Raw genomic sequence first — 18,150 nt, 5'->3', positions numbered from 1 at the left:
CTAGTTGCATTGCTATATCATACCTATATCTAGCTTTATCGCTATATCATTATCATATCTAGTTGTATTGCTATGTCATACCTATATGTAGTTGTATTGCTATATCATACCTAGATGGAGTTGTATTGCTATGTCATACCTATATGTAGTTGTATTGCTATATCATACCTAGATGGAGTTGTATTGCTATGTCATACCTATATGTAGTTGTATTGCTATATCATACCTAGATGTAGTTGTATTGCTATGTCATACCTATATGTAGTTGTATTGCTATATCATACCTAGATGTAGTTGTATTGCTATATCATACCTACATGTAGTTGTATTGCTATATCATACCTACATGTAATTGTATTGCTATATCATACCTACATGTATATGTAATTGTATTGCTATATCATAACTACTAAATACACTACAATTACTGCACGTAACTATAGTTAATACAGTTAATATACTATTTGGTAACTAATTTTTAATATGTAGAGTACATATATAAAATTTTGATAATTTTTACCAGGGAGTGTTTGTATTAGATAATTGCAATGGATTTCTATACTCTATACAAAATTTCCGCCTTGCGATGCCAACACTGGAACTAATTAAAATTTTATAGCGAGTGTCCACTGCATTGCAATATCATATCTACATCTAGCTCTAGGGCTATAATGCATACTCAATCTAGTTCTAGGGCTATATCGTACCTATACAGCTAAACTTCAACAGACCATCACCGCCACGTAGGAACTTTTCGACATGTCTAGTAGTTTCTAACATAAAAAAATCCAAAATTGCTCAAAACTTCACAGATTCGCAATTAAAAGTAAAATAGCTAATAGAACTAAATACTGGAATGTTAAATTGAGTAGGTAAAACTTTATCCAGTGTAAATTGGAGTAAGTTGCTCCACGTACAAATTTATTTCCTTACATTTCCCTTCACACGTCTCCAAGGTGACTCTTATTGCTGACTAGCATTCACCCTGCAGTTTGTAATTTTCAACATAAATCGGTACATCGCTATCATAATGACAATCCATGAGCAAATTCATTGAGGGTGATTGTCCTGAAAGCATGTGAAGGGCATTCTTGAGTTTCTAATCTGATGGGTGTATAAGAGGCTGGCTCTCAAGAAACAGACGAACTTTTGAAATCAGATATTTTTGCCGGTTTTGTGGAAAGCACGGAGCGTATGCGGGGGAAGTTTAGACGAAATGGACATACTGACAAACTGAGTTTTATTATAGACTAGCTGCCCGGCTAATAAAAAGTCCTTAAAACCCTTACGTGTAAACTACGAAACAGATTATTTGATACAATTAATACAAAATGAGAAAAACCAAATAAAATTCACAATTTACAGTCGGTGCAACAGTCATCAAATATTATTTCGAGAGAAATGTTTGTTGATATTGTTTGGCGGTAAGCATCATGATTTATTGAGGCATAGTAACCTGTAGGCGTAAAGTATTAATAAATACGTCATTTAGTTGAAATTTTATAATTCATCTGTTTGCGAATCCGTTTTTATCATAACGAATAACGCCGAACTCACCATGGCGAGCAACGTACATCTCTTAATAACGTATATAATCAGTACAGAAATAGCCAAATTTTAATTTCGAGATAAATTATTGTTTATATCGTGTGCCGAAACAAATTAGCCCTAACAAAAAGAAATGAAAAATCGTCGTGTTTCACAGAGTTGGGCCCATACTTGCCAAGTCTCCCGGTTTGGCCGGGACCCTCCAGCTTTTTAAGTCAGTCTCCCTTTTGCACAAAATCTCCTGTTTTGTTCCAGCTTTTTCAATAAAAGTAGTGGTTTAATTTTTTTACTTGTCGTTTTCCCTTGGTTTACTAGTTGTGAGCCCTCATCATCATACAAAGTTAGCAACAATGAAACAGATCGCTATTAAACCGTATGTTTGCCATAAAACCTGGGCTATTTAGATTTAGCAACATTGATGTCTAACGATTTGCTCTACAGTTTTTCATCAATAAACAAAGATTATACATGGAGCTGTGACATATCGTTGGCAAACGACCATGACCTTACATTGATAGTAGAGTACCTGAACACTGAATAAAATCGTGGAAAGGCCTCCTATGTAGGTACCAATGAAGAAAAAAAAAGTTTCACAAATAAATCTAGGCTTCAGATTCAACTACTATATTTACCGTCAATCTCACGCTTTTTTTTCTCAACTACTTTGCAAGTATGGTTGGGCCCAAAATATTTCTCAACAGGGGAATCACAACGCATAGACGCAATGCTAAAATAATTAGCGCGTGCATATGGTATATGATAGCGCCTTTGATCGGTATGCCTTGTATAGCTCAGTGGTAAAGGTGCATGGATTCTAAACTTGTGGTTACAATCTCTGTGAGTTCAAATCCATCATAATGCGTAATTTTAAATTCCAAGATTTTAATAGCGATAGCTGGATAAACACAATGCTGGACAGACCAACTTTGAGAAACATATATATATAGATTATTACTTCATTGATTTAGTTATTCAACATAACCTGGGTTTGACTGTTGCATAATTTGATAAAAGGCATTAGTTTTAATGTTATATGTGGTTACTGGAAGTATTTAATGGTATGATATGCGCTTTGAATGAATTTAAACAAAATACGATGTATTTTTTTTTTTTTTGGGTTATGTTTCCTTATTTTTGACTGTAGTTTTATTACCGTATTACATCTGTATGTAGCCCTATTTCTATATATAGCTCTATTTCTATATATAGCATGATTTCTATATATAGCCCTATTTCTATATATAGCTCTATTTCTATATATAGCATGATTTCTATATATAGCCCTATTTTTATATATAGCACGATTTCTATATATAGCCCCATTTCTATATATGTAGCTCTATTTTTTTATCACCCTTAAATCTATTCTTATCGCTGTATTACTCTGTCGCTATATCATACTTATAGCTGGCTCTGTTTGTACATCGCCTCCATTGGATCCGACTCCGCTAGCTAATGTGTTTGATAAATGATATATCGTGTATAGGTGGCATTAACCTTTTTGTATTAGGTAGTTTTTTGTACTTGTTTATTAGCATGTTTTTGTTTTATATAAAGATATTTAGAAGAAAACAAAGAGGAAGTGAGAGATAAAAGGGGTCGGTTGTGGCAGCAGAAGGCAACTCTAGAATCTACTGAAGCAAAGCTGTATAAGTAAGTGCGGGGCTCAACTGCAGTTAGCTGCACGCGATGGTCTGCTTTGTGAAACACACATATTTAGCGTGCATTCCCATTTGTGTTTCCGGATATTTCTGTGTTTCGTTATGGTAAGTCTGTCTAGAAGGTTTGCCAACGTGTAGCTGATACATCTGCTCATTACTAAATTTCGGCTGTGCCCCAGGCGATGGCTAGTCGTTAGTGGAAGCTATTTCTAGCCATTGCATTGTAATGCTATCTGGAAAACAGCTGACTCTTTTCCAACGGGATTCATTCATAATCTGGTGCTGTTTAAGACTCGATGTCAATTTAATGTTTTACATTCCAATGGTTTTACATTCCAATGGTTTAATTGTATTTTACACTGGTTTTAGGCTACAGTTGTTTAGATATGCTAGTGTATCATTGCTCTACTGATTGTAGATAGGGACAGTATGTACTGTATATGTACTGTATATGTACTGTATATGTACTGTATATGTACTGTATATGTACTGTATATGTACTGTATATGTACTGTATATGTACTGTATATGTACTGTATATGTACTGTATATGTACTGTATATGTACTGTATATGTACTGTATATGTACTGTATATGTACTGTATATGTACTGTATATGTACTGTATATGTACTGTATATGTACTGTATATGTACTGTATATGTACTGTATATGTACTGTATATGTACTGTATATGTACTGTATATGTACTGTATATGTACTGTATATGTACTGTATTGTAGATACACGCACTTCGGCCAAGGAGAGCAAAAATACCCACTCTATGATATTCTTAATTATACCCTAGACTTCACCACTTCCGGCCCCGATGTGCAATCAGCAGAACAAAGGTAATTTATGTAGGGTCCCAGTTGCTAACTATATAGCCATTTTTCAGTGTTAACATTTTCAGCTGTTTTCAAATGTGCTTATTAGTTTCAAAGTTGGGCATTCTTTGATTGTCTTTCTTCATCAGTTCTTCTCCCTCATCATCCGAACCACAACCGAAGAACGTCAGCCGAGAGGAGCTCATGGCGCTCAAAGGCTGCCTCAGCAGATGGAAGGAGGAGGTGAAGGCGGAAATAGCCCAGTATGAAAGTGAAATAGCCCATCTTAAGCATGACATATCTCAGGCCTACGATCAGGAGCATCTCAAACAGGTGGGAGCTGCCAGGGGCAGCGCTAGCTGCCGAGTCTAATTGTACCCAAATTTGTGTACTCTATGCCTGCCTGCAGTCTTACATAATTACCCGGCTCCCAGGCATTTCAGCGTCTACCAATCCAAGCCATATGCATAATGGAAAGCACAGTTGGTTTAATAGGCCACAATCTAAGCCTGCGCATTACAAGGGGTTCTTTGGCTCCTGGAGCAGGTTACAATGTTTGATGCTCTTATTGGCTATCGGTCTGGTCCGATGTTGGATATGTTCGCTCCATGAAAGAGTGACAGCTAGTCACAGGTGCCTCCAAGTTCGAATTTGATTTGTTTTAGCAGTTATAATGGACTAACAAAAGGATCATTTTAAAATCACTTATTGCATTGATCATTCAATGATCATAACATCATTGGTTAGCATCTCATTATGGTAAGAGCACAGCTCAGCGCTGTATCTGGTACATCATCAGCCTTTCGCGCGTGATACAAAAAGAGATCTAGCTAAAAGTTCCTTCACATGGCTAGCAATAAATCATCCAATTTACAGACAAGATTAAGATGATACAGATGAGATTAAGATGATACAGATGAGATTAAATCGCGCATGAAACGGATATTTAATTCATAAATTTTAATAGCTATAGCTGATCAAACCGAAACACAAACATAGACACAAACTTTGAGATTTAGATATATAATATACTATAGAATGTATATTACATATAGCATATTACATATAGTTTATTACATATAGTATGTTATATATCTATATATTTATGCACCTTAGCAATGCATATCTGAAGAACTAGGTAGAATAACAGGCACCCACAATTATTTAAGTGATAAAATGTGTTTTTGTGATGAATATTAGGCTACACAAAAATTTTGCAAGAGCAAATTAAGCGACGAAAACTATTGCTGAGGGCATCAAGTTTGTTAGTTATTTTATTAGTTTAGTCAATCACGTAGCCATAGCAATAAGAACTTGTTTTTGTTATTAACAAAGCGTTTTTTCTGAAGAGCAAGTGAACCAAGTGCTTATACATCATTCAGGAGGAAATTACTCTTAATTAACTTAAAGTTGTCTGTTCCCGCAGTTTTTTTATTAAAGCGTAGATATTGCCATTGTAAGGAATTTAATATAAAAATCTGATGTAAAAGCTGATCCACTTTTAGCCAAATTGCTTCTCTGTTCTCAGCACAAGTACAACCTACACGCTGTTCTCGTGCATGACGGGGAGGCTCTATCCGGTCACTATTGGTCATACATATACAACAGAGAGAGCGGCTTATGGATCAAGTTCAATGACGTATGTGTAGTAGAGAGTAGCTGGGAGGAGGTAATAAAGGAAAGTGAGGGCGGGTATGGGAAGGCCAGCGCTTACTGTCTCATCTACACTCGAGCTACAACAAGTAGGAGACAATCCGCACACGCTGACAACCCTTCAGTTTGCCGACCATCAGGTGAGTGGCTGCACTTGTTGCCTTACTTGTGCAAGACTTTGGCTCATGGTGCAGAGGCCCTACTTGGCGCAGATGCCCTACTTGGCGCAGATGCCCTACTTGGCGCAGAGGCCCTACTTGGCGCAGAGGCCCTACTTGGCGCATAGGCCCTACTAAGTGAGAAGATTATATAAAGATTTGTGGCAGTCACTCATCTCTATTCAAATTGGCAGACCATGTTTTTTATTTTTACCAACCATTTCTCTCTTATTAATGTTGAGGCCTGACTATTCTACTTATGCATATTTCTTCTTATTGGTAATAAGGTGCTAACAGGAAATGAATATGTCATTTGCTACTTCATCATATCCTTCCGCCTATGTAATTCCCTGTGCAGTTAAACAAATTCTACGTTATAACTCATTGCTACAAATAACTGGAATGCGTTTCAATTATTTTAAAAGCATTTTCAGATTCGACTGCTAAAATCCCATCAGCTAATGTTCTAACATTTCTCACCTTCTATTATTTTTGTTCTACCTTCTGCGTGTTCTCTCATTTCTGAATTTGGTAATCGTGTGTATTAGATTAGGTGATAGTCAGCCATAAGTGTCATCAAGGTCAGCTCGTTTCATCTTCCGCTGTCACTCAGCATTCTTAGCTTCAAGGGAGTATTTCTATAGACGCAGGTAGAAGGCCAATTCGTGTGCGTATGAAAATGCATACCGGGAGTACAGAGCGTGACAGACATATAAGCATTGTTTTGTCCTCCATCTGCAGCTGATTATCCTAATTCTCCAAGGCCTTGTGGGAGTTTGAATAGGCAGCGACGGAGTAACTTAATGTGTCATCAATGCCTATCGAGGCGCCTACACATCATTTCTGTTTCTTTTTACGCTGTAAAAATTTCATCATCTTTTTGTTTATCTGTGAGGCTCTTGTTATTTTTAGTCTTATGTAGATCGCTACTGTTGGCCGCATGAGTTGTAGATCGCTACTGTTGGTCGCATGAGTTGTAGATCGCTACTGTTGGTCGCATGAGTTGTATATCACTACTGTTGGTCGCATGAGTTGTAGATCGCTACTGTTGGCCGCATGAGTTGTAGATCGCTACTGTTGGTCGCATGAGTTGTAGATCGCTACTGTTGGTCGCATGAGTTGTATATCACTACTGTTGGTCGCATGAGTTGTAGATCGCTACTGTTGGTCGCATGAGTTGTATATCGCTACTGTCGGTCGCATGAGTTGTAGATCGCTACTGTTGGTCGCATAAGTTGTATATCGCTACTGTTGGTCATATGAGTTGTAGATCGCTACTGTTGGTCGCATGAGTTGTAGATCGCCACTGTTGGTCGCATGAGTTGTAGATCGCTACTGTTGGTCGCATAAGTTGTAGATCGTTACTGTTGGTCGCATAAGATTACTGCTGCTGAGGCTTTGTTCTGCTCAGCACAAATCAGATGTTAATTAAATATATTACTTCATTGGCAATAATTTCATTTCAAACAAATATTTTCTAAACTATGCTATACCACAATAATAAAACAACAATTAACGACAACATTAAAGCAACAGTTAACCACTAAAATCAAATAAGTGGTTTGACATATAGCGTGTGACGTATAGCGTGTGAAATACCTTTCCCTACTAAGACAAGTGATATTAGGTGGTTTGACGTATAGCGTGTGAAATACCTTTCCCTACTAAGACAAGTGATATTAGGTGGTTTGACGTATAGCGTGTGAAATACCTTTCCCTACTAAGACAAGTGATATTAGGTGGTTTGACGTATAGCGTGTGAAATACCTTTCCCTACTAAGACAAGTGATATTAGGTGGTTTGACGTATAGCGTGTGAAATACCTTTCCCTACTAAGACAAGTGATATTAGGTGGTTTGACGTATAGCGTGTGAAATACCTTTCCCTACTAAGACAAGTGATATTAGGTGGAAAGTTATTAAAGCAGCTAGCAATGATATTTTAAAAATAATTGTTAAATGTTGTATGCGATTTGTTTATATCACATAAGTTGAAATGAGTTGGAAACCTGTAATTGTCATGTAAAAAATGATGACACAAACCATGAAAGACCTTGAAACCTTTAATTGAAGTAAAATAAACATTTAGCATAGGCAGAGTTAGAAGATGGAAATATTTGGAAATAAGATATTATTTCCAAAACAAATATTATTTGTTGGAATAAGATATGCTGTAATATAACGTAGATTTAAGATTAGTCTGAATGCTCTTATTTGCAACAAAAATAAATTTCAGAGCATACTTTTGTGTTTAGCTTGCGATAGGTTTCTTTTTTCAGTTTTGCACTGATTGCAGCAATTTGTCCTGTAGCATCGTATGAATGGAAGAATCAGCAGTATGTCATGTCAACATATCCGTTAGTTAATCTCTCTAATGAGCAGCTCTGATTTTCTATTACAAACCACGTGTGTTCATTGCACTCATTTATAGAGCAGTAACGACATTGCTGAGTGTCTGTACTGCTTGTATGTTATACTGGACGCTAGAAACAAGGTGTGTGGCAAATCGACGGCGCTCTGGCAGCACTAGTCACACTTGATAACAGGGTAATTACCGATGAATAAAAACACAGCGCTAGACCGTAATTACCTTCAGGATGGAGATATTATGTGTTATTAGCTATTGTATTTGAAGGTATCATTTCACTCAGGAAGCAAAAATGTCATAACTCTCCGCCTTCCATCACACTTGGAGAACAAAAGCTTTACTCAATGAAGAAGCAATATTTTTATATGCCCAGAGATATATAAATGGCAGCAATTACTTGTTAATGTAATCACAATAGATGAGCAAAACTCAGCCACATGTGGCAGCATAGTTTTACCAGTGTGTGCATTGTTTAAATTAGTCTATTGTGTAAGGGAAGATCAAATGACAGAGACAATGTTTGAATATTTTGTTAATTCAAGCAGTTTGACCGCTGGTCTCCATTTGCATGTGTGACCTCGCACCTCTCTCTCATTCCATTGCCTCCTCTTTTACCATATCACCTTTGCTGCCATACCACCAAAGTCTCGTGGCTCTCATTTCTCTTCTGCCATCAGAAGCCACGGCTAAATCTTTGGTTACCTGTAGTTTTTTAAAATGCTAGCCGAAAGGTTGATATCGGGTAATTGTTGTGTTTTGTTCAATTGTAACTCAGATTCAACCTTTGATGTCTGCACACTGACTTCATGCTGACACCATATCAGGCTTTAAGAGATGTGTCGCTGTTAACCTGTCTGTTGCTATTCCCTTTTTCATTTGTCAACACTCGATTATCATTATTATTCAGGATGAGATATGTTTATCTTGTAAAATTGTAATACATAGAAAAGAAGACTTCTATATCATTATTAGAAATATATCAGAAATTACATCACCGCTCAAACGTGTTAAATGGTTGTCTAAGTTCATTCTCTACTAGATTTCTCTGTCCTCTGGTCTTTGGTTCACATTCATTGACTGCTTCTTCTCGATTGTTTCCCTTTATATCTACTTTGTTTCTTAAAATATTATTATATACATGAAGCCTATGAAAATACAAGTGCATTTTCTTGAAGCTTGATGAATGAATGTGTTGTGGATGATGTTACTCGATTGCTGGGCCGTTGGGTATTTACATGTATGAAAGAAACCTGCACTCAAATAGAAAGTATGATGTGGAAGCACTGGAGGTATGTTAAAGGCAGACGCTTGAGTGCTGTGGGAAGATCTGAGGTGGTTGTGCTCATTACCTGTTATAGCAACGCTTTCAGCATCTGCGTTGACAATCTGCTGCCAATTTGCTGTGAGGATGGGCAGAGATATTTAGGAAACAAAGTTTTAATGAAACCAGATGGTTCGTGTGTCACCGTTGGTTTATCTCCCCCTCACAGGAAGTATTAATGTAAGGATGTTCCCACTCAATACTATACTTGTAAGATTTCTTCTCCGCTCATTTTAGTTACCACTTACTTGTAGTTTTGTTTTTCTCTATGTGCTTTTAGAAACCTGATCAAGTTTCTCTCATTGTGTCAATCAACGTGTTCTTTTATTCATCTCAGGCATTCTACTCTGTTGGACAGTAAATTTATTTCTAAGAGAAGGTTACTGGCCGGTTGCATGAAAAAGGTTTGAACATTTTAGAGGCCATCCTTGGCTTTAGTTTTATGCATTAAACGAAGTGGTAGGCTAGAGCGCTGTGGCAATGATCCTGGGGTTGCGATTCATTCGCAGTTCAATGTTTTAATAGTTGTCTCCTCAATCACTTTTTAAAAACTTTTGGCCACAGCAGGAACCAATACAGATAGCGGTGTGAGAAGATTTAGCAATGTTATTTTAGGGCAGGACTTTCCAAGCAAGGAGGATGCCTTACTAAGTTTGCCAGCAGCTCTCAAATATTACGTAGACAATGACAATGAAGCATTGCAGAAGGAGTTAACTCAGTGGGACCTCGGAAAGTCAGCCATCTTCACCACTCGTGATACATACTCGTCTGCTGATATTATGCCTCCTATGGACATTGAGCCAAGTAGGCATCTTTATCCGCACATTGAGTATAGTCCTAAAAGATGCATTTGGACAAGTTGAAATTATGCCTCTTGCAATAAAATATTGGTAGGAAATGTGCCGAGATTTAAAATTCGTAGATATTGACACTTAGGCTGCTCAACCCACTCTATGTCGTCAAAGTTGAACTGTTGGACAGTTCTGCTGCTATAGTGCCTAGAATAGGCACAACTATACCTTAGTGAATATTGTACGAAACCGCAGGTGCTAAAAGCTTAATAATATTGCTGCAGCCGTTTTGTATGTTTATCAACAGTAGTTGAACTTCATTTATTTCCATCTAAAACAAATGGTGCTCCAGTAATCTGTTTAAAAAATTTATTTGGTAATCATAAAATTAAAAAAACACTGCAACACCATTGTTGATGGTATAACCACCACAATTCACTAGTGTTGATGGTAGAACCACCACAATTCACTGGTATTGATGGTATAACCACCACAGTTCACTAGTATTGATGGTAGAACCACCACAATTCACTAGTATTGATGGTATAACCACCACAGTTCACTAGTATTGATGGTAGAACCACCACAATTCACTAGTATTGATGGTATAACCACCACAGTTCACTAGTATTGATGGTAGAACCACCACAGTTCTCTAAAAAATGCATTTCTGAATCAGTAAGTAGTATGAAAAAAAATTTCAGAAATAAATATATGAGTTTATGCCCGAAGCAAAGGCTGTTGCTAAAAAGGTCGGCGGATTTGATATGAGTTGCCGAGGTTCATTTTATTCCAATATATAAGATTTAAATGTTCACCATGAAAACTGGCTGAATGATTTTTTCAATCATAAGTAATATTTTCTATCGTTTCAAGACTAGAGAATAGCTATTGTCTATTGGCTATAGACTGTCTATAGCTATTGAGCTATTGTCTATAGCTATTGTCTATTGCTATTGAATCCAAGCAGTGGTGAATTGGTAAAGGCATGTCTTCCATATTAGAGGGGTATGTCCTCCGTATTAGAGGGGCATGTCCTCCATATTAAAGGGTATTCAAATAAGTTTATGAGACTTCAAGAAAATGATAAGCATAAGTGAAAAATAGTTATGCAATCTTTAATTATTTCGCCAAAAACAGTTGGGATGATGTTCCAGCTTACTCAGATTTTTTTACAATCTCATCATATAATGTATTTTGATAAAATTACATGTGCTATTGGTGAGCTTTTTATTTTTGAATTGAGATAGGTTTGTGTTCAGCTCTAAATTCTTCAGAGACATGCAGCAACCATTGGGTAGAAGTAAGTGAGTGCGCAAAGGCTATTTCAGCAGCCCAAGTATTAACACCTATGCTGGGCAAGAATAGTTACTTCCTTGTTTTAGCAGTTGACGCTCATGAGTCAACGCTCATGAGTCAACTCTCATGAGTCAACGCTCATGAGTCAACTCTCATGAGTCAACGCATAGGTTAGGGCAAGTGCGGCTCAGAAGTTTGTTTTTGCCTGATGTTACAAGTGGCCTTAATAATTAGTTTGTCCAATTGTGCCTCTTCATTAGACTTGCAACCTGGTGGTAAAGCATGCTAGCCTGTGTTTTCTATGCATTTTATAATATGCAGGAGGGCCGCAACTACAGCCTTGCATAAAGACAGACGTTAATGACCTTGCCAATAGCCATGCTCATTCGATCTACTCAATGACAAGGAAGAAGCTTTTGGAATTGCTAAGGGACCCTGAATCAGCCATCTCATGGAGATATAAAACCGAAATGGTAAGTACTTGAAAGATATTTTAACACTTTTTGTTTTGGTAGCGATAAATGATGTGTATGTGTGTGCGTGTTTCGAACATCCATTGGAAGTATTCTATCTTCTCTCACCAATTTTCCTGGTAAGGCAATATACTATAGTCTACATGTTTATGTTAGCTTGTGGAACATTGCTATGGGCGATGCCGATCATTTAGTGAAGACCAGAAGTGTCGTGATGCGCTGGATACGAGAGCTCATTTCATTGTATACCTCCTCATGGTCTATGGCTCCTCTGTTAACCCAAATGCAGTGAAAGCTCTGATAGCTGACCAGATCTCTCGATTGAAGCAGATGTCTGATATTGACGGGTAAAAACCTTTCTGCTGCTACCATTGTAAAAACTCACCAAGTAGAAAAGATGTTAATTACAAGCTTTATATACCTTTATAGGAAATCTTCTATGGCTTACAGGTGAAATGCGATCTTGAAGCCATGGGTACAGTCTAGGGTTTATAAAGTTTAACAATTCACCTGATTTTCTCATATTTAACACTATCGTTATATGTCCTTGATGGTATCGAGACATTCAATACATGTGCAGATGTTCTTTGTGGTTTCACTAATGGTGATAATAATGATTTCTCATCTACTTGGCCGATAATTTATGCATTTGACATTTCATGTTTTAGTTAATGCCTTAATAGCTGCATTTTTGTCAATAATTAAGAACATCAATTGTAAAATGGAAATTGTCTACTCATATAGGTTTGTACCCAAACTAGTTAAGTCATAAGATTTTATTGCATTGTACGTACATGCAAAGAAGAAAAGTTATATGGTTCTCACTGTCGGGAATTAGCTGATTACAGTTAAGAACTATAGTCTTATCACAATAAGACATCAGCATACTGGTTGCATCCACTCTGTCACCTATACAATGTCTTTTATTATGCAAAACACGCCTCCCCATTTTATTTTTGTATTCGTGTTCTGTGTGAAATATGGTTCTGCCAGACCATTTCATTTATCCAGTTGGGCATATGTACAAAATGAAGCTGGACGAACAGCTCAGAAGTACTGGGAGGACAATGAAAAGGGTTTTCAGTCAAATTATGGAGACTGGCATCGGGAGTACAATGCTTTTAGAGTTGTTCTTTCTCTCTTTGTTGAGGGCTTGACTCTATTCCTGTCTGAAAGGTAGGTTTTTATTATGGTCAAAATACCATGATGAGAATTACATGTAGGTGCAATGTCTGTGCTAAAGAAAATAGAGATATGCTTAAACATTCAGACTCTACGAGTTGATCTGTTCTCAATAGTAGTGTAAGAAAATATGTGTTGAGCTCTACAGTTACTTGGGAAATAATGTCTTATACTTTTATCCTTTAGCTTGTAAAATGTTATAGTAGAGCCGTCATTTTTTATCATTTTATCTGTTCAGTATAGGAGTCTTTTTGCATTTTCAAAACTACTAGCAATAAAGTGATATTAATCTATGTTCTAGTAACGCATATTATATATATAATACTAGCTGTGCTACCCGGCGTTGCCCAGGTAACAAAAAATTATCTGGACAGAAAATTGATTTGTATTTAACATATAACAACATTTGCCATTCTACCTTTCAAACTACATATCATGAGAGAAGTGTTTTGTGTAGTTGAAATAAATTGAAAGAGAAAATAAAAACAACTGTAAAGCTTTTCAAACTTAGTCAAATAACTGTAACTTTTAAACTTCATATCATAGGAAAAAAGTTTTGTGAGGGACAAGTAAATTAAAAATATATAAAACAATTGTAAAGGTTTTCAAATCACTGTAAATTAAAAATTTCATAACTTTCAGCGACGTATATCTTTTAATAACGTACAGTGGAACCTCAGCTCGAAAACCGAGTTGTGCGAGATCCGAAACAATTTTTCCCATTTGAATGAATGTTAGTAAATTTTAATCCATTCCACGGCTAGAAGATAACTATGGTAAAGTATTTTACATTTTACACCATAAACTACTGTATACTGCATAGTATAAATAAAAACGGGTAGATATAGATTGTGTTTAATTTTAATAAAAGGTTTTCTATTTATGATGATGAGAAAAAAACAAAAGTAAACATTACGTATGTTTTGCTCTTAAAACATCAAAAACATTAAAGGTTAAGATGCAATGACAAAAATTGCAGAAATTTATAATGAAACAGCAAAAAAATGCAACAGACCAGTTACATAAAAAATCGTAGGAAAAGGAAAATATAAATAGCAATAACACATTTACTTCACATCTTAGAAGGAAAATCCTCCTCCAAAACAATTTAGGGTAACTCGACTGGAGGGGGTATCTCTCTAGCAAATCTATTCGGTAAATCTCTTCATCTCAGATGGTTCCTCTCTTTTTGTAAAGAATTTATCAAGCTTAATTTGATATGAACAGATAAATCTGGATAAGAACATTGTCGATGCATTCGTCATGAGTTCAAATCCATCAGAAGACAGAATTTTAATATCAAGATTTTAAGATCTATAGCTGGAGGGACACACATAACCACACACGTAACCACACACATATCCACACACATATCCACACACGTATCCACACACGTATCCACACACGTATCCACACACATACTTTGAGAAATATATGTATATATAGTATGCATATATAATATATATAGTATGCATATATAATATATATAGTATGCATATATAATATGTATATATAATATATATAAAATCAATAAAACGGACTATTACTTTAGATAAAAACTTTATTACTAAGTTTCATGCTTGCTGAGAGCATGAAATTGTATATACCATAACATATATAGATCTCGCTGATCATTGCTCTCAGCGAGATCTATATATGGTATGTATATATATACGGTATATATATATGGTATATATATACGGTATATATTAATATACGGTATATATTAATATACAGTATATATTAATATACGGTATATATTAATATACAGTATATATTAATATACGGTATATATTAATATACAGTATATATATATAATTTATCATACATCTAGAACTAAAACCACCATTCTATACTTAACATAGAATGGAGCAGTATAAATTGGTAGAAAATTAGATAGTGTACTTATCTTTGTCAGCTACTTTCAGTTTTTTGCTTACGCATTCATCAGGCTGTAGATCTCAACTAATCTACAGTTGATATCTGCAGCCTGATGATTGCGTTGTGCAATCATCAGGCTGTAGATCTCAACTAATCTACAGTTGATATCTGCAGCCTGATGATTGCGTTGTGCAATCATCAGGCTGTAGATTTTAACTGACAAAAGAGCAAGAAACTGACAGTAACTGACATTGTCTTAAATTACATGTAAATATGTAGATCTCAACGAGATCTACATATTTACATGTAAGATCATCAGGCTGTAGATCTTGTTGAGATCTACAGCCTGATGATTGCGTAAGCAAGAAACTGACAGTAGCTGAAGTACACAAGATAATGTACTCTACCAACTACCTCCTCTACTAACTTATATGTATGTACATATATATATATATATATACATAAATATATATATATGTATGATTTCTGTTTGATAGATTCTTCTGTAGTTCTCGTCTACTTGGTCGATAATTTATGCATTTGATATTTAATGTTTTAGTTGATGTCTTGATAGCTGTCAGTAATTATAAATATTGCTGTCAGTAATTATAAATATCAACTGTAAAATGGAAATTGTCTACCTATGTAGGTTGGTGACCAAACAAGTTGGAGTCATAAGGTTTCATTGTTTTGAACACGTACATGTATATATACATATATATATATATATATGTATATATATATAACGCTAATGGTGTGGTCTAATTTTGCATAGGTATGAAGATGCTCTACCATACCTTCACGAAGCATACACTAGAAATGTACTTCTTATCAACTCAGCTACCAAAACTAATCAACAGACATGTAATTCTGCTATGAAATATTTAAACGAGAATCTCTTGTTGAAAGTAAGGCACTTGTGTATACAGGTAAGTGTACATCTATTATACTCTACCCTTATACATACCTACATCAATACAAATTGTGATGAAAATGAGCAGTGAATAATTTGCTGATGTACCTGTAAGTAATTTTGTTTAATTTCATTAATAAAATACTAGAAAAAGCAACATTAAAAACACCATTCAGCAGTACATAGTTCTTACTCTTTTATAAAACTCATCTTTTCGTGCTTCTTTTCATAGCTCTTCTCTTACTAATGTTTTTCTTTAAAGATTTATGAAAATGCAAATATTTAGGAGAGTAAAGGCAATAATTTACAAATGAAATACATGTATCTAGACTAATCTAATGATTTCCCAAATTTGCTTTTCCGACTTGCTTAAAAAATTTCATAAAAAAATCTGGTGGCTGTCACAACAGTGTTGCAGTTGATTCTAAGAATATAAGCAGTTTTCAGTTGCACTACTTATCAACATTTTATATACAGAGAACTTGTAGCAGTTCCATATAGTTGCACCATGAGCTTGTAGTATTAAAAACATCAGGCTTTCCCTTTTTGCACAACTTCATGTTTCATACAAGAGAATGCATAAAGATCCCCAAGTGCTTGGAAAGTGGAATAAAAGGTACAGATTCATCAAAACTATTTTATATTGCTTTTATACATTTCTAACTTATATTTACATGTCTATCAAGCCTTTTAGATAGAGTTATAACTAAGATTACATTCTGATACCTTTCATTGAAGAGATTTAATGAGATGGCCCTCAACCAGTTTGAAAATGAAGAAGATTATGCAACACCCTTAAAAGTGATGCTGACACACGTGCTGCCAATATTAGATACAATGCAAACAGAAAATGGCTCATCTCAGGACTCTGCTGATTTGGTCGGCTGTGTAAAAGACCAATGGGTAAAGCTGCTTATAGAAGATAATATGGAAGGTAAGCTGGTCTATTCTCCAACCTTCCTAAAATATAACCAAGGACTACTTCTATAGATCATTAGATCAACGGTAACTGGCTAGGTAGATTGTATGCACTGCAGCTCATCATGTACGCTTTTCTTTGACAGTGTTTTGCTTTTACAAACCATATTTCTATAGACACCAACACATTGAGATGACATGAATGGTTGAGGTAAAAGGTTAACATCCTCATGGCTGTTTATTATGAAAGTATTTGAGCTGCATTAGCTGCGTATACCGTAGGAATCATACGTATCAGGTATGGTATATGCCATACAATACCTGATACATCTAACTTTGTAATCTTGTAAAAGCGGGTTGAACGCAAGTTGGCAGATGCGTCGACTACTGTTCTTCTGAAAAAAAGGATCCATAGACAACTTTGAGCAACTAAATCATTGTAAACGCATTTGCTTGTTACTAGTCATTTATACAATATAATATTAGTTCAAAAGCTAATTTTATTCTCCCTTACGCATTGCGTGAAATTAGATCATGGATATATCTTTGCTAAAATGGCGTGATTGTATTGAACACTGCTCTTTGTGAGGCAACCCACAATCGTAAATAGTTATGATACTCTGAGCTATGTTTATCTCCCTGATCTGTGGTTACAGACCGTCGCATGGAATGTCTTAAGGACTTCATTGGACAACTGTTTGAAGCAGCAATTAGTCCTGCTCCAACTGTAGAAGAATGGCAGCCACCACTTGATCTGAGGAGTAGGTGCAAGCAGGCAATGAAAAAATATGAGCTCTTGAAATAATGCATTTAACTGTTTAAATGTTGTGTATCAGACGAGACTATCTAGCTTCTGTTCAGCTTCCACTTGACTGGTGCTACAATTTTCAAAGCTACATTTGACCTGTTCAGTTGTGTTATTTTAATTTCCATTACCTACAGCCAACGGCAAGAGGAAGCTGTTTTTCCGGAGCTGTATGAGTACCAACTGGTATTTATGTTGTATATAGTGTATTTCTCGCTTAATACAACCGATATGTTTATTTAACAAAAATATATTTTATCTATTTGCTAGGTTCGTAACAATATCAATAAAAAATAGATTTCCGTGGAACATTGCAAGCACTGTGGCTTTGCCACAATTATCCATATGTGCAAC

General features: G+C 35.7%; 1 protein-coding gene across 1 annotated transcript in view; it reads left to right on the top strand.

Annotated features, from left to right (window-relative positions):
• LOC137400774 (ubiquitin carboxyl-terminal hydrolase 25-like) overlaps positions 1-18,123 on the top strand; it is a 46,899-nt gene extending 28,776 nt beyond the window's left edge. Inside the window, exons 11-21 of the mRNA XM_068087113.1 lie at positions 3,106-3,201; positions 3,952-4,059; positions 4,185-4,368; positions 5,564-5,828; positions 10,150-10,338; positions 11,946-12,097; positions 12,254-12,444; positions 13,109-13,273; positions 15,936-16,089; positions 16,812-17,007; positions 17,648-18,123. Of these exons, the coding sequence (XP_067943214.1) occupies positions 3,106-3,201; positions 3,952-4,059; positions 4,185-4,368; positions 5,564-5,828; positions 10,150-10,338; positions 11,946-12,097; positions 12,254-12,444; positions 13,109-13,273; positions 15,936-16,089; positions 16,812-17,007; positions 17,648-17,796 (1,849 nt within the window). The 3' untranslated portion in view covers positions 17,797-18,123. The remainder of the gene's footprint in view (positions 1-3,105; positions 3,202-3,951; positions 4,060-4,184; positions 4,369-5,563; positions 5,829-10,149; positions 10,339-11,945; positions 12,098-12,253; positions 12,445-13,108; positions 13,274-15,935; positions 16,090-16,811; positions 17,008-17,647) is intronic.
• The last annotated feature ends 27 nt before the right edge of the window (positions 18,124-18,150 follow it).

Source organism: Watersipora subatra, chromosome 1 (assembly GCF_963576615.1).
Source record: "Watersipora subatra chromosome 1, tzWatSuba1.1, whole genome shotgun sequence".
NCBI lineage: Eukaryota > Metazoa > Bryozoa > Gymnolaemata > Cheilostomatida > Watersiporidae > Watersipora > Watersipora subatra.
Note: the sequence above shows the minus strand (reverse complement) of the source record. Positions and strands in the feature narration are given on the sequence as shown.